Source organism: Schistocerca piceifrons, chromosome 3 (assembly GCF_021461385.2).
Source record: "Schistocerca piceifrons isolate TAMUIC-IGC-003096 chromosome 3, iqSchPice1.1, whole genome shotgun sequence".
NCBI classification, from domain to species: domain Eukaryota; kingdom Metazoa; phylum Arthropoda; class Insecta; order Orthoptera; family Acrididae; genus Schistocerca; species Schistocerca piceifrons.
Window position 1 is genome coordinate 740,829,972 of NC_060140.1, and position 21,391 is coordinate 740,851,362.

At 44.0% G+C, this 21,391-nt stretch overlaps 1 protein-coding gene across 2 annotated transcripts in view; it reads right to left on the bottom strand.

Moving 5' to 3' along the window:
* LOC124788028 (ankyrin repeat and BTB/POZ domain-containing protein 2) overlaps positions 1-21,391 on the bottom strand; it is a 644,871-nt gene that overhangs the window by 224,062 nt on the left and 399,418 nt on the right. For both annotated transcript variants that reach the window (XM_047255090.1, XM_047255089.1), the window contains one exon: positions 11,926-12,202. In XM_047255090.1, coding sequence (XP_047111046.1) covers positions 11,926-12,202 — 277 coding nt within the window. The remainder of the gene's footprint in view (positions 1-11,925; positions 12,203-21,391) is intronic.

Genomic DNA, 21,391 nt, shown 5'->3' on the forward strand with positions numbered 1-21,391 from the left:
ACGCAGTGCCATAGGGGACCGCACCGCCATTTCCCAGCAAATTAGGGACACTGTTGCTCCTGGGGTATCGGGGAGGACCATTCGCAACCGTCTCCATGAAGCTGGGCTACGGTCCCGCACACCGTTAGGCTGTCTTCCGCTCACGCCCCAACATCGTGCAGCCCGCCTCCAGTGGTGTCGCGACAGGCGTGAATGGAGGGACGAATGGAGACGTATCGTCTTTCAGCGATGAGAGTCGCTTCTGCCTTGGTGCCAATGATGGTCGTATGCGTGTTTGGCGCCGTGCAGGTGAGCGCCACAATCAGGACTGCATACGACCGAGGCACACAGGGCCAACACCCGGCATCATGGTGTGGGGAGCGATGTCCTACACTGGCCGTACACCACTGGTGATCATTGAGGGGACACTGAATAGTGCACGGTACATCCAAACCGTCATCGAACCCATCGTTCTACCATTCCTAGACCGGCAAGGGAACTTGCTGTTCCAACAGGACAATGCACGTCCGCATGTATCCCGTGCCACCCAACGTGCTCTAGAAGGTGTAAGTCAACTACCCTGGCCAGCAAGATCTCCGGATCTGTCCCCCATTGAGCATGTTTGGGACTGGATGAAGCGTCGTCTCACGCGGTCTGCACGTCCAGCACGAACGCTGGTCCAACTGAGGCGCCAGGTGGAAATGGCATGGCAAGCCGTTCCACAGGACTACATCCAGCATCTCTACGATCGTCTCCATGGGAGAATTGCAGCCTGCATTGCTGCGAAAGGTGGATATACACTGTACTAGTGCCAACATTGTGCATGCTCTGTTGCCTGTGTCTATGTGCCTGTGGTTCTGTCAGTGTGATCATGTGATGTATCTGACCCCAGGAATGTGTCAATAAAGTTTCCCCTTCCTGGGACAATGAATTCACGGTGTTCTTATTTCAATTTCCAGGAGTGTATTATATTGATATTATGTGTAAATAATGAGTTGTATTATATAATGACTGGCAAACATGGAAAAAGTTATGAAGTTCTCATCTAATAAGGAGCTATCACAAAACATGTGATTGATTCTGTGCAAGCCAGTGCCGTGCATATTAATAATGTTCTTTACCATGAACTGAGATACATTCATGAATTTGTGATGATCTCTGATAATAGTATTGTTCTTTTAACTGTTAGTGCTATTACAATTGAACATCTAATCTCAGTGAAACTAACAAACTTTTGAACTGTTATACCAATTTGCAAAGTGTGTCCATTTAAATGGATTAAAAGCCACAGAGATTTAAAAGAAAATGAAAAGCACAGACCATAAAAAATTTTGTATTAAGTAATGTCAAAAGTTAAAACAAGCAAGTAGTATGTGCAGTTCTGGAATATGAACGAAAAGAAGACAAACAATACTCAGGTAATGGTGAAGAGATGGATGAAAAAGTGAAATGCCTGAAGAAGAAGAGCAGATAAGTTATAACCCATAAATAATGGAAGTAGTAAAGGTAACCACTCACCATACATCTGAGAAATTGATCTGTCTACAGACACACAAATAACATGCCCATATTGGCTGCTGAATGCCTCAGATATATGTTGAATGGTTATCTCGACTCCATCCACTATTTGTTATCCACACAGGACTGCCCAGTATCATATTAAGTAACTGCCCATGCTAATGTTATCCACCCAGGTCTTCCCAGTATCATATTAAGTAAATGCCCATGCTAATGTTTTTAGTCAGCCATTTGCACATTTGTCAGCAGGGTGTATACGTGGACAAGGAAAAAAAAAATTCCCGGATTTCCCGGTTAAAAATACATTTTCTCCCGGTTGAAAATACACTTTCTCCATGTTAAGTGACAGTATACTTTCCCTTTGAACTGCAAAAGTTGGAGGATCTCTGATACAGCAATATTTACACTGCATATTTTCGTATTACGAAGGTATAATTGCGAATTCCACCAAATACCGCATGTTACTTTCCGAAGCATTGAAATCGAGATTGCAGTGTGCTCTTGTAAGCATCACAGCTCATGTCACGTGATCTCGCCAGCTGACGACAGCGGATATTCAGAGTATAGGATACATGATGTAGTCAGCCAATTGCAACCACTGTTAAGTAGTGCGAACACACAAACAGGAAAAGATAATGGTTTAAATTAATATACATAGTGTCACTGCAAGAAAAGAAACGCTTTCACATATAATATTGATCTCTAAGATTTGTGGGGACGTAGAAGCACTGGCCCACCCCCCAATAATATCACTACCCTACCGCAGCAAGAACAATCATAACTTTGCCAGATCAGTTCTCTGCAGTACAGGCTCTATACTGCACGTATTGTGTATACACTGCAAGAGTAAAAGTATTTGTAGTAATTGACGGAAGTAATTACCACGCCTGCTCTCCACTACCTACAGATTAATAAGCTGCAAGAGAAGCTAAGCTTTCACATATATTGTTGATTTTTTTCCTAGAGTTACACTTTAAGATACACTGCACATAGTTCATCTTGCGCAAAAGTAAATTTACTTTGAAAGTAAAGCCTAGTTTACACGGCGACACTAGATTGCAGGCAACTGCGCTACCGGCCACTGCGAATGCCCGCCGCTTGTTTGCCCAATTCGTTGGTGAAATTAAATGCTTTCGGTGTGTTCCAACTTTGGCAACACTAGTTACAAGAGTTTTGAGGTAACGTGTGTTTGTAGAGTGTAGACAGACTGAAATATCAAGTGGGGAACAGAGAATAATGTTCACTTTTGGATATCTATGCTCTGCATAGGTGTTTGTGGGATTTCAGTGATGCTGATTACAAAAATAAGCAACATATTGCGGCTCCTTAGACCGTCATGTGCGATCAGAACAAAAATGGTTTGACAATATCTGAGCTGCAGGGCAAAATTTATTGAATTAGGAGCACATATACAATTGAACTAAGCAAAATACAAGCAAGTACAATTCTGGCTGTGGAAATGCTCTCGTCTACAAGACTAAACTCCCATCATTCACGTTGGCTGACTTTTTTTGAGGAGTATTGTTGACAGGAGGTAAGGGTACACGAATCAAGAAGCTGCATTCCTTATTTAATATTCATCTATTTAACATGTCACAGCAGTGCTCCTCATTCACATTCGTCTGAATTTTGAAATAATGCCATTGTACAGATCTATCTCCAAGACAGTAGTTTGCAAACCATTCTCCTCTTAATGCGGCCTGCTTCGCATAACTATTGCTGTTAATGTTAATAGTGCTTAGTTAATGTTAATAATTATTGGTATTAATGAAAAAACGTCATCACCAACTAAAACTGTATCTTCTAGTATGCTGAGTGTTCTCAATTTTAATGCACATAATGTGATAGGTAATTTCAGTTCAAGCAACAGTGCTTCGTGTATTACAGTATTTTTTCCTTATCGCATAATTAACTCTATTTAGAAGAAAAGTGAACAGTTCTGTTGACATTCTAAGATAATTAAAAGAACTTTTTGGATCTTCCATTATAAATTATTGTAGCAAGTTTGCTGGGCAACCGAGTTGACATCTTTTCTTCATCCAGTCACGAATCGAAACACATTTCTTATTTTTTTCTTATGCAGCGATTCCACGCAATAAGCTTTAACTCCATCACTACTTGTGCGACATGCAGCGGCCAAAACTTTCATTTCAGACACGACTCATGGATCGACAAAACGACGAAAATGTATATTGGTGTTGCCGGGTCTACAATCCTATATGAAACCATTTGTGTGCAACTCATTCCACGCAACGAATGGCGCAACCAAATGTCATCTTATAAACTAGGCTTAACGTTTTTCAAACCACCATTTGCAATATTTTCCCGTGACCTGTCAGAAATAGGTTTGTTACAGCTGTAGGCAGAGAGCTCCAAATAACAGGCATCACTGTGCTTGCGCAGCTATGATGACGTAGGAAGCCCATATGTTTGTACATTAAAGATCTTACATTATGTCCCAAAAGAAACAAGACATCAGAGGATATTCCAAGAGCATAGGAATTTTGGGAACCATACTAAAAAGCATAATTCGGCTTATAGTGCACATTCGCATGTCCAGATTCCCAATGAAGTAGGCCTCGACCTGACATTGAGCTTTTCAGTGTGGGTTTTGGGATGTAAATTTTCTTGGAGTACCAGTACTGTATTATCTCATGTTTGGTTATTACGGCGTTCTGCTATACATGCTAGGAGATGAAATCGTGCACTTGAAATGCAGTGAACAGTTGAAACTAGCCAACAGCGTGGAATTAAACACTTTGTTTTAAATAAATTGACTGTCTCAGCGGAAAGGATTAATAAAAGCCAAATTTCTTCAGCAAACTGACAAAAATAACTTAATGTTCTGCAAAGCGATTAATGCTTAACTGTCAGAAAGGTGGACACAAAATAAGATCTGAAACTAATAACATTTTAGCCCTTCATAATTACGTGAATGTATTTTAATTCACTTGATAGCTCCCGGCCACAGAAATTCGTTTTGTTTTCATTTGACGTGAGAGCAGTAAATGAAGAGAAAACAGCAAAATCACTAAATGTAAACACGGGTTACGTGGAGACTACCCATCTCCCCACAACAATTCAGACTGCACTGTACATCTGCCACGGATCTACAATATTTCCGAACCCCACCCCCCACTGTTGGAGATAGGACGTCAAAAATTTAAAAAGCTGACTTCTCAAAAAATGTTCATCATTTTGTAGGCACATCTTTCTGAACAGTCTGATACATAAAGCAAAAATGGTCGAGAAAATGTAAGAAATGTTATTTGGTCTTAAGTGTGTCAAACTGCAGTGCCACGCCTCTCCACACAGCATTCTTCTATCGCACGTCACTGTATTTCGCTCTTGGAATTCAAATGTGTATATTTTGTAATGGATGCCATCAAATTATATTCACGGCAGTGGAAATTGAAATGTCCTGTGGAGGTTCTCCTTTTCCCAGTTGGCCCATTGACATCCTACCCCTCTTTTTTTTTAAATAATAATAATAATAAAAACCTCGCAATAAATACTGGATGGGATTATTTGTAACCAGGAGAACAAGAACTCTTCAGAAAATTTGCACTCTTTATTGCCTATTCGCTAATAACTTACTATTTTGTGTGACATAAAATTAAATATGGGATACATAAAACCATAAAGACGAAAGACAAGCAATATAGTACACATTTCTTCAATCCTTAGGTCCTAGCATTTTTTCCTCTCTAATATTGCTATAGCTTTACAAGGCGTGCTTTCCTACTATTACCTCATCAAAGTTCATCAAACGTATTGCTACATGAAAAATTGAAATGTCGTTGTCTAATATTGAAAAAGCTGTTAATACAAGTAGTGCCCAAGACAGGTGTGATTTTTCGATCTGATTATGTCTATTTTGTCACTGTTTGCTAGATGAAATGAAATAGGCCTGTCCAATATTGTAGCAACTGTAACAGACACCAAATAAACAGACTGTTTTAGCAGAAACGATCACTTTTTGTCAACACGACAGAGTATAATTCACGAAGTACCAATATCAAATGCCTATTAGGCATGATAAAGGCAAAAAACTTTATGCTAGGAAATAGTTTCAGATTTCATTCATACGCTCCAGCTTCTCAAGCCTGAGATCGAAAAGTAGTAGTACGAAATTTTTGTATACATTTGGAATCGTCACATTCTTCCATAATTTGTGTGATGTCCCCGTTTCTTCTCCTTCCTCATTCTAACAAGCAATCTTGTCATTACTAATTCTGTAACTATTCCTGCCAGTGTCAAGACTCATTCTCCCTTTTGTCTGCAGGAAAGTTTATTTCTATATGCGACCGGGATTCCTCTGGCAGAGACATCACATACACTATGCACCTATTCAAAAATCAACTTATGATTTATTAAGAAATCAACAAGGAATACGTTAAAAATGTTAAAAAATCAACATGGATGCGCTTCAAAATCATATGAATAATCGTTAGACCAAAGTGCACTGGATGCTAGGCACTTTGTGAAACAAGGCTTTTTCCTCAAGAATACGAATTTGGCACGTCTCCCCCCTCATGAAATTGCTGCCTGGGGCAGACACCCCGGTTCGCTCCACTCCCTAGAACCGGGTCTGCTGCGCATGCATGAATGCTTGCTGCTACTGCTTATGCAGCTAACAGCCACAAATCTGTAGCCACACGCAGGAGAAGATACCACTCATATGTGATTCAATTGCGCATGTGCATGAGCCCGCTCACAACTACTCGAACGAATTTAATGTATATAGTTATGACATCACGCCCATTGGCGGCAGTTTGTTGTTATGAAGCAGCATTTGCATAGTGTCCTAAAGTCTTTGGCACATTTTGCTGTTGGCAGATGCTTGTATGAGCACTGTGTTTTGTTGTTTGTGGCGCATTTCCTTTGCAACTGAAGTTTTATTTTTGGTTTTTTCTCTCGTTCATGTTTTATTGCTGCAGTATTATTCTGCTGTATCTGTTGTGACAGTGCCATGACATTTAAGAGTGCCGCCACGGCAGTACGCGCAAGCGGCGATAGAGGCGCTCCGCAACTCGGCTGAGTGTGGGAGCGCCACCTAGCTACGAACGGCGCCGGCCACATGTCACGGCACGGCAGTCGAATGGCCGATACGGAATTGGTAGCATGTAACCAGCTATTGTTTTTACGTTTGTATATCCATGCAATTTATTAGTGATTAAAGGTTATAACACTTTTTGGCAACGAGGATGGGATATTTTTGTTCCTGCGTTGTGGATTTGTGTGTTTGTGTCGGGGCAGACATGGAACAGCTTATGCAAGCACTCATTGAACAGCAAACACTGCTGACAGCTGCTATTCAGGCGTTGTCGACGTCGCTTACTCATCGTCTGTCTTCCTCTTCTCCGCCTCCGTTCCCTCCTTACGACGAGGCCGCTGAAGACTGGGAGGATTATGAGAAGCGTTTGCGGCAACACTTCTTGGCTTTCGGCGTTGTCGACGCTCCTATGTGTAAGTCGTTATTTCTATCTTGGATTTCCCCACGGATCTATCAGCTGCTATTTCAGTTAGCCCCGCTGCGGGAACCTGCCTCTCTGTCCTTCCAAGAAATGTGTGACTTATTGTCTAACTATTACCGAAAAAACACCCACGTCGTTGCTGCCCGCGTGGCGTTCTACCGGTGTCGTAAACAGCCCCATCAATCTTACCGGGCTTGGGCGGCGGAACTACACAGTCTGAGTAGGAAATGTCAGTTTGTCACGGACACTCATCATGAGTCTTATGCTAATTCAATGGTTAGGGATGCTATTCTACGGCTTGCTCCTGATAAAGAAGTTCGGCAACGTGCCTTACAACTGCCTAACCCGTTGTTGTCGGAAGTTCTAAGCATCGCTCAATCTTTTGAAGTGTCTCACGCTGCTGGTGCGCAAATAGACGCGTGGTGTGATGTAGGCGCTATACAGACCACTTTCGACATGGACAATTTGCCTGTTTCCCAGGGGACCGACGATGTGGCGGCAGTTCACTCGTGTCAACAACATCGCGCTGGGCCGCCACGCTCGCAGCGAAAACAGCAACCACAGAAGCAGGTTTGTTCCGCACTTCCTTCTTGTCCACGTTGTTTCGTACAGCATGACAGGGCCGCATGTCCAAAACATTGGGCCACGTGTAATTCATGTAGGAAAAAAGGCCACATTGCTTCTGTGTTGTCAGTCCCCTAAAGTTCCTGTCGACGAGGATGAGGCATCAGACATGGATGTTAACTGTGTGCTTTCTCAAACAAATAAGTTGTTTGTTACTGTTTGTGTTCTGGATAAAGACATTCGCATGCAAGTGGACACTGGCTCTGCAGTAACTCTCATTAATTCTCACACGTATTTGGAGTTGGGCTCCCCTCCCTTGTCTCCAGTTACGCGAAATCTGAGAACTTATAATAAACAGAAAATTCCTTCGTTGGCCAGTTTGATGCTTCCACTGCCTACAAGTCTGTTGTTCGGCCCCTCACGTTTTATGTGGTGGATCATGTGGGCACTGAAAACCTGTTCGGTTATGATGCTTTCCAGTTGTTCGGGTTCTCCATTGATGATGATGTGCACCTCATATCTGAGGATATTCCGTATCAACAGCTGGATGGATTGTGTTCTGAATTCTTGTCCGTGTTCTCTGCTGGTCTAGGTCGTGCCAAGGATTTTGAAGCCCACATTACTCTTAAACCTACAGCTCGCCCTAAGTTTTTCTGGGCACGCCCTATTCTGGTGGCGTTGCGTGCACCTGTCAAGGCTGAGACAGACAGGTTAACAGCTTCAGGGATTCTCCTTCCTGTTACCTCCAGCAAATGGGCATCACCAATCATGGTGGTTTCTAAACCAAATGGGAGTCTGCGATTGTGTGGTGATTTTAAAGCCACTGTCAACACTCAGAGCCTCATTGACATTTATCCTCTTGCCCGTCCTGAGGAGTTATTTACCAAGCTCGCTGGGGGCCAGTTCTTTTCCAAACTTGACTTATCGGAGGTGTACCATCAGTTGCCGTTGGATGCGTCTTCCAAGGAATTTCTCGTCATCAACACTCCTTGTGGGTTGTATCAGTACCAGCGGTTACCGTTTCGCGTCACTAGCGCGCCAGCCATTTTTCAGTGGTTTTTCGAACAGCACATGGCTTCCGTTCCCGGCTGCATAAACTATCTGGATGACATTATTGTCACGGGGGCCTCCACTGAGGAGCACCTTCGCAATTTGCGTTCACTGTTTCGGGTTCTGCATTCAGCTGGGTTGAAGTGCAATCTGGACAAGTCACAGTTCTTCCAACTCTCCATCGTGTATCTTGGTTTCCACTTGTCCCGTGAGGGTATACGTCCTCTACATCAGCATGTTGCGGCCATTACCGCTCTACCCCGGCCGTCTACGGTAAAAGAACTTCAGGCATTCCTAGACAAGATTGCTTATTATCACAAATTCATTCCATCCGCGGCGGCGGTAGCTCATCCTCTGCATCAGCTGTTATGCAAAAACGTTCCTTTCTGTTGGTCCGACGAGTGTGAGCAGGCTTTTGTCCACCTGAAGGCTCATTTGCAGTCGGCGCCTTGTCTTGCCACATTCCGTCCGGGTCAGCACTTGGTTCTGGCGACTGATGCGTCCCAGTATGGCCTAGGGGCTGTTCTCGCCCATCGGTATGAGGATGGGTCGGAACGACCCATCGCCTATGCTTCCAAGACCCTCAACGATGCACAACGGCGTTATTCTCAAATCGAAAAGGAGGCGCTCACTATCATTTATGCTCTAAAAAAGTTCAGCGTTTTTTTGTATGGTTCTAAGTTTCACCTCATCACCGACCACAAGCCGCTGGTCTCTCTGTTCAGCCCATCGGCGTCGCTTCCGGATAAGGCAGCTCACCCCCTGCAACGTTGGTCCTTATACTGGTCTCGTTTTCACTATGAGATTCACTATCGCCCCACGGCCCAGCACGCCAATGCTGACGAGTTGTCGCACTTGCCGATGGGCCCCGACCCGGTTTTCGATCGAGATGAACTACTCTGTTTCCACATTGATGAGGCAGAACGTCATGGGGTCAAGGATTTTCTGCTTACAGATTCGCAGGTCGCGTCGGCTACTGCACGGGACCCGGTCCTGCGTCAGGTGATCAGTTTTATTCAACAGGGTTGGCCGGACAGGACCAAGGGCCGGGCATCGGATCCCCTTCGCAACTACCATGCCTTGCACCTTCGTCTGTCTGTTGCTGATGGTGTTTTTCTTCTGGCCACGGATGGCGCATCTCCACGGGTCATGGTGCCAGCCTCTCTTCGCAAAGATGTTCTCAAACTGTTGCATGAAGGCCATTGGGGGATTTCTCGGACTAAGTCCCTGGCCCGCAGGCACGTTTATTGGCCCGGTATTGATTCGGACATCGCCCACATGGTCGCTGCGTGTGGTCAGTGTGCTCAACAACTGGCTGCACCCCGTACAATGCCCTCTCCGTGGCCGGACCCGGCGCAGCCATAGGAACTGGTGCACGCTGACTTTGCCAGCCCCTTCTTCGGCACTTATTGGCTGCTGTTGATTGACGTCTTCTCGAAGTTTCCGTTTGTTGTTCGATGTCTGTCGCCCACCACTGTGGCAACGACACTGGCTTTGTTCAAAATCTTTGCGCTAGAAGGTCTTCCTTCCACGATCGTCACGGACAATGGCCCTCAGTTCTCTTCGCAGGCCTTCCGTGATTTTTGTACTGGACAAGGGATTCATCATGTTACAGCACCGCCCTTCCATCCGCAATCGAATGGGGAGCTCGAGCGCCTTGTCCGCACTTTTAAAAGCCAGATGAAAAAATTCCTTAGTGATTTTTCCACAGATGACGCTCTGTTGCATTTTCTGAGTTCTTATCGCTTCACGCCTCTGGGTGATCGCAGCCCTGCTGAACTCTTGCATGGCCGCCAACCGCGCACTCTACTGCACCTGCTTCACCCTGTCAGGCCTTGTACTGTGTCCCCTCGTGCGGGAAAACACTCGGTGGGCGCCGACGTGTGGGCACGAGGGTATGGATCTCGCCCTAAATGGATTCCAGGGGTGGTCAAGGCTCTTCGCGGCCGCCGGCTTTGTGAAATACGTACGGACGACGGCATGGTTGTTCGCCATTACGACCAGATGCGCCCACGAGTGGTGGCCACGCCGGTGCCACCGCCCCTTCCTTCGCCTCCACCAGCCCAACAAGCCAGTCCTGTCACTGCTGCCGATCTCCCGTGCGTGTTGCTGCACTGTGTTTTGTTGTTTGTGGCGCATTTCCTTTGCAACTGAAGTTTTATTTTTGGTTTTTTCTCTCGTTCATGTTTTATTGCTGCAGTATTATTCTGCTGTATCTGTTGTGACAGTGCCATGACATTTAAGAGTGCCGCCACGGCAGTACGCGCAAGCGGCGATAGAGGCGCTCCACAACTCGGCTGAGTGTGGGAGCGCCACCTAGCTACGAACGGCGCCAGCCGCATGTCACGGCACGGCAGTTGAATTACCGATGCGGAATTGGTAGCATGTAACCAGCTATTGTTTCTACGTTTGTATATCCATGCAATTTATTAGTGATTAAAGGTTATAACAGTATTAGGATACAGAATATCAGTTCTTACCAGCCAAAATTAAAAAAATTTAACAGAGAACTAAAACAATGAAAAATTCCTGGAATTCTAAAAAATTCCTCGGTTTTCCCGGTTTTCTCCCGGATGAAAAAATTCCCGGGTTTTTCCTGGATCTCCTGGTTGTCCCGGGTCGTATACACACTGGTCAGTATTATATAAAGGTCACTAACTCTTCTTTGGGGAAAGGAATAAATTGACAAGAATTTGTGAGAAGTGAATGAAGTACAGTTTTACAATCTTGTAACAACAGACAAAGACAGTGTTTACATGGTGCCTAGACGGTCAGCTGGTATGAATGTTGCCCACAAAAGACAGAGTCTGAAGAACAGTGGATTCTCCATTGCAGAGCAAAAGATTTGTTCTGGATCACTTTATCGTAAATATTCTGAACCCAAAATTTTGAGTGAAAAATAACACAAAAAGGTTCATGAACAGCAACATGCAAGGAAAGATGTGTTGCCTTTTTGTCACCTCAGTTATTAGTTTAATATTTCTCATGAATGTTACAGAGGCTTGCTAAGTATGACACTGTGTAAAAGTGACAAAGGTATCTATTAGTTAGCACTCAGTGCTTCAGTCTGTAACACCAAAATAGTGAATATTGCATGAATGTTACACAGAACAGTATAACATCTACTCCATTTGTATGACTTTATATGTTGACAGCTTCATAACTCTGAAAATAACGCAGTCCTAATTTAAACTGATAACATTATTTATACAAAGGGATGGTGTTTTCCTCCTTAACTTACAGTAATACATTCTCTGAAACCAGACTACAGAAATTCACTGTTTGGTACGAAGCAGTCAGGCAATCAAAAATTATATGCAGCTAGAAAATATGATACCTTTGGCTATACCTGAAGCACTGGTATTTGTATCTCTCTCAGGTACCAGCTGCTCAACAACAGATTCAACAGAAGTATCTGCTGACTTTCCCGGTAATGGTGTCTGCGAGGTAGGTGCAGTAACAGCCTTCGAAGGAGTAGGACATCCCCGCAACAGCACTGGTGGTGGGGCTGGGCTTGCCGTTGTGCAGAGGCTGAAGTTCTTCTCATCTGCCAGTTTGCTGCTCTGAGATCGCAGTGGTGTCAACTGGCTCTGAGGCTGACTGTTTGACAGCCTCTGCAGAAAAAAAATTAACACCACATTTCTAATATTACACAATAGTGCTACAAAAGTGAGTACATTAAAATATGTTAAGGTGATAGAAACAAGCTCATGAAAATCAAAGAACATTGTTTTGTACAGTAATTGATATTTTAGGGAGCATTGCTGTTGTCCCAAGAGTGAGCTTAATAAGAAACTACATTTACAAAATTGCATAATATGTGATATGTAATCCAACTTGAAGCAAAAATTATACACTACTCTTTGAGAAAAGTGAAACACCAAGACCAAGATATGTGATCACAACGAATCTTATTCCCACTTATTAGGGACATGACACTATGTAAACAGTTAGCATTACAGACCTGTACATGCAATCTGACTGTGGAAACTCAATAGGGGGCAGTGCCGCCACATGCTGCCATCAGAGCCACAAGATGTCATGGCACAGAATCAAAGCGCACCTGCATATGCTCCTGGGGAATACTCTGCTGCACAGTTTGTAGGCATGTTGAGAAAGCATCAGCTTTGGTTGCAGGAGGAGCTGAAGAAATGAGTTTCTGACCAATTGCATCCAAGACATGTTCAACGGGCGACATGTCAATGAACGGGCAGGCCAGAGAAGAGTGGTAACCGTCATTCTTCGAAGAAGTCTTGCACACTCCTCGCCACATGCAACAGGGCATTGTCCTGCTGAATATGTTATGTGGAATGGCCTGCAGGAAGGGCAGTGCTCAACCTGAAAAACTTCCCTAAAATTGTGGTAACTGTTCAGATTGCCCTCAAGACATAGGAAGTGAGATCGCATTTTACAGTAAACAGTTGCCCAAACCATCACACTTGGTATTCGTCTGCCATGCTGCTCAACAAAATAGTCCGCCATATTGCGTTCACCACGGTGGTGTTGAATGCGCATGCTGCCATCACTGTAGGGCAAGTTGCAGCATAACTCATCTGAAAACACTGCATTTTGCTGCTCAGGATGTCAGTGATGGTGTTCATGTGCCCATTTCAGTCTACAGCATTGGTGGGTTCTGGTCAATGGAAGCCAACGCAATGGCATGCGTGCCACCCATCCAGCCCACAGAAGAGGCATTACCACAGACATGTCCACATCTGTTGCACTGGTCCAACGTCATGCCAATATTGTAGACAAAGCTGTTCTGAGCATTATGGCCAAGTGGACAAGATGAAGACAATCTTGTGCTTTTGTGACACTGTGTCATCCAGCACCCTGTCAGCAATGTGTACGGCTCTCTTCTCTCCACTGGTTCCACACACACCTCACTGTTCAAGCAGCATGCCCTGTATCAGCCACAATGTCACAGAACGACAGACCTGCCTCCCAGAGACCAATTATTCTGACCCGTTTGAATGCACTCACATGCCAATACTCCATCATGTGACATTAGCGGGCCATAGTGGCACTTGGTTAGACATTTCCACTTCATATGACGGCTCTGTACTGAATGAGCATTGTGTAATATTGACTTGTGCAGTTACACAAAAGAGGAAACTTCTGGAACTACATGCATTCCACCTCTCTGCCATTTAAATCACTTATTGTGGTTTTGCTGTTCTACACATCCTCGTATCATGACATGTTGCAGACCACTGCTTCTGAGTGTTTCCTTTTTACAAACAGTAGTGTATTTACATAAAAAAAAATTTGGCGAACTGTCAATATGCACTATGCATCAGTGTATCATAGCCAAAAAAAGGTGACTCCACAATCAGACCCAGAGAACCACATAATGCTGACCACCGCCATGTCATCCTCCACGTTACAGAATCATTTGGAAGTAGTAAGCAGAGACATGGGGTCAGCCAACTGCTCACTCAACTGGTGTCAGCTTTTCTTTCTTTGGAGCCACTACTTCTCATTCAATTAGCTTCTCAACTGACCTCACAAAGCTATATGCACCTGGTTCCAGTCCTTCTACCATTGAAAAATCCCTAGCAGTACAAGAAACTGAAGCAGGTCCTCATTTGACAGCTATGTAAGCTAAATTTTAAACTCAATTTATTGAGCATAGGCTTTTTATTGTCACCTTCTTCTCATTTCCACCCCATCAACCAATGGAGATTAAATGTTATCAGAACTCTCATCAGTACAACAATGACAAAGGCATAGAATATGACACTGGCTAAATTTATAGCCACTCTCATTTATTTTCTGTGTCACTTTTCCATGCTATTCAGTGTGGGTAGAGCATGGCTTATGAATACTTGCACTGGCAGTGGCCCAGAGACCAGCAGAACAAACAAGCAGAGTTATATTTACTAAGGAACACTATCTACCATTGGAGCCACTGTACTGTCTTATTGGGTAACCCCAACTGAGGGTCAAATAGCAAAATGATGGGCTTGTCATAGAAGATTAGGAGACAGTAACACAGAGATCTATGTGAAACTTCTTGACACCATGTGTAATAGCCAATGCCTTTTTCTCTATTTGGGAGTAATTTTTCTGGGCCACTTGCAATTTTTTTTAGATGCAAATGCAATGGCCTGTTGTACCACAGGCATATTTATGAGACAGTATTGCTCCAGTGCCACAATCTAAGGAATCAGTTGTCAGTGTTAAACATTTTCCTGGACTGAACATTGCTAAACAAGAGACCAATCTAAGGCTCATTTTTAAGTTGTAAGAATGCTCTGTGGCTCACCTCTGACCACACAAATTTAACTACTTTTTGTGCATTTAATCATGCAGATAGGAAATCTAGGCTGCTTTGGGAATAAATTTTACATAATAATTAACTCTGATCAGGTAAAACTGTAATTCTTTAATCCCTTAACACCAGATGACAAGAATTCACGTCATACCAATGCGACACTAACAAGTGGAAAGGTAACTGTTTTCAAGTGCCAGTGCCAGCAGGAGCAGATTCTACATGAAGCTACCAATACTTCTGACAAGTGCTGCCATCTCCTGAGAGTTTTGGGTACTTCTAGAGACACAAACTTTAATTGTGTTCTCCCATGAAGAAACTTTTTCAGGTATTAAGGGGTTAAGGTTCTTGGGAACTGGAAAATTATTGATTGCATCCACATGATCCTGTATGGATGTGAGTTCTTTTTACTTAATGTATGTCTACATACTTTACATTTGGTTCAAAGAAACTACATTTCGTGAGGCAAAAAGGCAGCCTGTGGGACTGAAGCTGCTCAAACAACATCTGTAGATTTTGCAGTTAACTAGCAACTCATTTACATACATAACACAATGGAGATACTTGGATTAGCTGCTCAATGTATCTATGAAATACTGTGGGAGGTGAAACATGCCAAATGGGTTATTAATGATTAAAAAATGTTTTGTCTGATCATCTACAGGTAAATGAAGAAAGGTATTGCTGAGATCTATCTTGGAAAAATGGTAGCACCCAATTAATTTATCCAGCAATTCCTCCATCATGATCACAAATGATGAGTGATGCATTTGATGTCTTTACTATCATGGATGTTGCCCATTGGCTAGATGATACTGGGTATACTACCCCCATACTTTACAATCTATCCAGTTCACACATGGCTCTACAGGTATGTTGGTTTGAAAGTCTGTTACACAACCTAATTTAGGTTCAAACAGTTGCTTAAACTGTGTACATAATGTATCAAGTTCTTTTAAATGAAAATCAGTTGAAACTGGATTTACTTGGTCTTGAATTTGAAAACTAAAAAATGCAGAAGCACCTAGATCAAGAGTTTACTACCAGCAGGGTTTGTTCCCAAGCAAATATTTTTGTATTTGGCTTGGGCTATGTAATCTGACCACACAGTGACATTGACTATCCATTGTATACCAAAGACCCAAAAAAGTGGTACACCCGCCTAATATCATGTAGGGCACCCACGAGCACGCAGAAGTGCTGCAACATGATGTGGCATGGACTCGACTAATGTCTGAAGTAGTGCTGGAGGAAATGGCCACCATGAATCCTGCAGAGCTGTCCATAAATCCATAAGAGTATAAGGGGAGGGAGGGGGGGAGCTCTTCTGAACAGCACATTGCAAGGCATCCCAGATATGCTGAAAAATGTTTATGTCTGGGGAATTTGGTGGCCAATGGAAGTGTTTAAACTCAGAGAAGTGCTCCTGGAGCCACTCTGTAGCAATTCTGGATGTGTGGGGAGTTGCATTGTCCTGCTGAAATTCCCCAAGTCAATCAGAATGCACAATAGATGTGAATGGATGCTGGTGATCAGACATGATGCTTACGTACATACCACCTATCAGAGTCATATCTAGGCACATCAGGGATCCCTTATCACTCCAACTGCACATGCCCCAAACCCTTACAGAGTCTCCACCAGCTTGAACAGTTCCCTGATGACATGCAGGGTCCATGGATTTATGAGGTTATGTCCATATCTGTACATGTCCATTTGCTCGATACAACTTGAAATGAGACTCCTCTGACCAGGCAACACGTTTCCAGTCATCGACAGTCCAATGTCAATATTAACGGGCCCAGGCAAGGTGTAATGCTTTGTGTCCTGCAGTCATCAAGGGTACACGAATAGGTCTTCGGCTCCGAAAGCCCATATCGATGATGTTTCGTTGAATGGTTCACACACTGACATTGTTGATGGCACAGGATTGAAATCTGTAGCAATTTGTGGAAGGGCTGCACTTCTGTCATGCTGAACAATTCTCTTCAGTCATCATTGGTCCCGTTCTTGCAGGACCTTTTTCTGGCCACAGTGATGTTGGAGATTTGATGTTCTACTGGATTTCTAATATTTGCGGAACACCTATGAAATGGTCGTACGGGAAAATCCCCACTTCATCGCTACCTTGGAGATGCTGTGTCCGATCGTTCATGCACCAACTATAACATCACATTCAAACTCACTTAAATCTTGATAACCTGCCATTGTAGCAGCAGTAACTGATCTAACAACTGTGCCAGACACTTGTTGTCTAGTATAGGTGTTGCTGACCACAGCGCCGTATTCTGCCTGTTTACATATCTCTGCATTTGAATATGTATGCCTATACCAGTTTCTTTGAAACTTCAATGTATGTCAACATATTATGCTGAGGATGCCACAGCTATGGGGAACTAATATGCCAGTATGTGTTCACTTTAAACGCAAGAGACTGCCGCGCCTTTGTTGAATTGGAATTCCGCCACTGCTCCAACAAGTTCCAGTTCCTGCATGAACTTCTGCATCCCAGCTGCTGCTGCTATTGGCTCTGGCAAAATATTGTGCAGCATGATGGTGGCTCTTGTTGTGTTGTTTTCATCACCCAGTGGCCAGGACAGACACTTGCTAGATGCCCCAGTTTGTGGTATGCAAAACAGGTGACATTATGGAGTGGGCAGTGACATCCTTGATCCCTTGGGCCACAACCTGGAGATAATTTCATTGCACTAACATTTATGGGACTCTTTGATAATGACATGGAGGGAACTTTTGTACAAGGTTCCAATCATTTTGAGACATATGGACAGCAAAGGAAGAGCTTCTGTTTGTGCACGACTACCAGTGATGAGGGTGGTGGACAGGAGTACTGCAAAATCAGGTGCTCAGTAAATCAGATGATACTGTTTGGTTGCCTTCAGTCAGTCAGTGATAGTGACTATACTAGCATGAAAGATGGCACCAGAAGTACTGACAAACATAGCTTGCACTCATGCTGTTACTTCATGAGCCTTGGCAATTTTTTCAGGGGTGGATCAGATGACTCTAATGTCTACACACTAATTTCTCTGTCAGTAGTTATATGTATAACAACATCATGGATTAATGATTCTGTATATGATGCACCACACTTTTTACAGGAAAAATCATAATTGCATATTAAACCTTGGAAGTCAGCAATCCATGCTGTTGTACAGTTTTTACCTACACTGCGTAACACATTGATTAAATGTGTGCCTAGCTGCAAACTACATGGGTCTGGTGACCATAATAATCATACAGCAGACTACAAACACCAGTAAGGCTCAAACTATAGGGCATTTCAAAAAGGACTTCACAACTTTATTGTAGGGAAACACATCAAGTTTTTTTTTACTTTAAACTAAAGATGTTGTATGTGGCCTCTGCTGGTTATGCTGCACACATTCCATTGGAAGTCAATTTCTTTCAAAACTCACTGTAGCATTGCAGGTGTAACTTGTTCAGTGGCAGCATAAATTCTTGCTCTAAGTTCAGGTAGAAAAGCCAGCACAGGAGGTACAAACAGGATATCCTTGTAGGGAAAAAAATAAATAAATAAAAATTTTTTTTAATAAAAAAAATTAAAAAAAAATCATGCGGTGTCAGGTCTGGGAAATGTGGGGGCCATGTGCGCATCACGGCCAATCCATTGACCTGCAAAGTGGTCAATGAGAAAATCCCGGATGTCAGCCAGGTAGTGGGGTGGTGCATCATGTTGCATGAAGTAAACATTTCAACATTTTGTTCTTGGTCATCCTCATCGATCTGTGGTATCAAAAATTGTTGTAACATATCCAGGTACACTATCCCATTGATCATTCTCTAACCGAAAAAAAAGGGCTGTACACTTTGTTCTTGCTCAATGCACAAAAAACATTCAGTTTAGGACTATCACAAACATGTTTCAATGTTTGAAGTGGACTTTCACTGCCCCAAATCCTACAGTTATGTGTGTTAACCTTGCCATTTAAATGAGAAGTCTATTTGTCAGAAAATATGATTTTGCCCAAGAAATGTTCATTTTCATGTAATGGATTTGTGGCGTTGATAGGTCACATCGACCATCTAAAGCATGATCTTTGAACTCTAACTGCTCTGATGAGCTGCCATGTTAATGTGCTAGTCAGCCTTTCTACATTGTAGAGCGTACATGTGTATCTTTCTTTGTGCTGAAATATATGTATGTATAGACATTTATGGGAACAGTTCGTTGCATATACAGTTATCCGTATTCCCAATCACCCATATTGGTGACGCTGAAGTTTCTACGTCTTTCGTGACTTCCGCGCCAGCTGTGTGGAATCAACAGGTTTTACGTTCGACGCCATGGCTGCCTCACCCGACGTTTTATATGAGGATTTGGAGACTCAACTACTACTACCAGGCCACTCCAATCCCCTGCCAATGGTTGTTTCGCCGCTAACGGACAGTCATTCGCGATCTCCAACAAAGTTAACTTCAAACTTTGCAGCTCTACAACGCCTGAGTGTTACGCCGTTACCTCAAACAATTGACTCCGGTTTCGTGTCGGCAGACTGTGCATGCCAACATGCACATGAAGTGGACAATTTCCAAAATCGTGTAACGATCAATCACTTGTGTAGCGTTCAAAGGGACCCTAATTCGCACACATGCTTTGCAAGGTCGGTTACAGTAGTGCTGAGTGCAATGCTGCCATTCATCCAAAACACACATGCAGTCAACTGCTATCAATTTATGCCAGTTTTGTCTTCCTCACAATTTAATAATGGAAATTTTTACACATCAATTTCACCAGGCTCAACCACCAGATCCATGACCAAATTTCTCTACCACGTGGGTTCGAGCACATCCGACGACACTTCGCCATCCAGGAACGTCATACCACGACAATGTGACCGCCAGCAGGTTTCAGCTTTGATTTATGGTCCTACCACATGGGATGCATCTCGGAGGTGCACAGAAAACTCTCGTTGTTGCCATACCAAGTACCAACCCCCCCCCCCCCCCCCCTACCACCCCTTCACTCATGGGAAGCCCCGATTCCAACCATACAGCCGCTCGCTCCTTCCGCAGTACTGTCTGCGCCTGCCACACTGGCCTTCCTGTCATTCCCGAGGTGGACTATTTAAGTACTGTGCCTTTAACCTCTAGTCCAGTTTACGGGCCTACCTCACGCACCACTCATCCGTTCATTCCCACGGTATTGACCGTGCCTGCCGCGTCTTGCTTCTGTGACTCATCAAGGACATTGCAACAGGCTGTTGTTCGGGATGTGTTTGCTAGTAACATGCCCACACCAGTAGTGACGAGTTACAGGACAGCCTATCCTACCACGGGACAGCAAGCCTTCCAAGATATGTCGAAGCCACCCTCGATGCCCCCCCCCCCCCCCCCCGGCCATCTGCCGAAGCTACCTCCTTTATACAAGGACAACTCCTCTGCCATCCTAGTTGGACCATCCGGACAAATTTTCCACTAACTGAGCCGGATAATGAGTTAGCTCATCCCATGGTAGGGTCTTCTCCTTCTGATGATTCATCACCACATTCACAGGTTTCCCAAACATGTTGTCATCAACCCCATGTGCAGGTTTTGATGACGTTTCATCAACTGGAGAGACTTGCTCCCTGACTTTCAACTTGCGCTGCAATGTACCATCTAACTGTGTCGACAACATGTTGATTGTCGCTTTCGACGACCGTGTGCTTGTGCTACTTACAGACTCGACACTCAACAAGGAACTAGATGTCAAGATAGTGCATTCATCTCCTCGGACTGCTCGATCTGCATTAGGGGCAGGCACACTCGATGGCCACACCCCTCCCTACATCTCTACTCCCGGGCCGGCCTGACGCATTGTCCGCCCCTGCTGGCTGTCTGATTACGATGTGGACCTGCAACCCGTCACTGTGCCTTTGCATGCCGCCCTGACTGACATGGAGCTTCCAGTCATGTGCCTGCCACCTCGCACTACTCACTCTGACACTGATGCCCACACGACCTCCCGTCAGGTCTCAAGGCCGTACCCCGTACTGCGGGGAGGTGGGGGAGGGGGAGGGGGGCTGTGTAGCGTCAATAGGTCACATCGACCATCTAAAGCATGATCTTTGAACTCTAACTGCTCTGACGAGCCACCATGTTAATGTGCTAGTCAGCCTTTGTACCTTGTACAGTGTACACATGTATCTTTCTTTGTGCTGAAAGATACGTATGTATACACATTTATGGGAACAGTTTGTTGCGTATGCAGTTATCCATATTCCCGTTTCCCATAGATTTAACATATCCGCACAGAAGTTCTTGTGAGCAATTTTATCAGTGTCTTTTATTGCTTGTACGATTGTCAATCAGCACGGTTTCAAATGCAAAGAATTTCTCAACACATGCTAAACAGTCATATGTGGGATTTGCAGTTCACGAAATGTACGTGAGGTTGATTTTGTAGGGTTGTTGACAAAATGTTCACACACTTGCTCAAAGACATCGTCAGATGTGCTTGGTTGACCTGATGATTTCCCATGTCTTACCGAGCACCTTGTTTGTACAA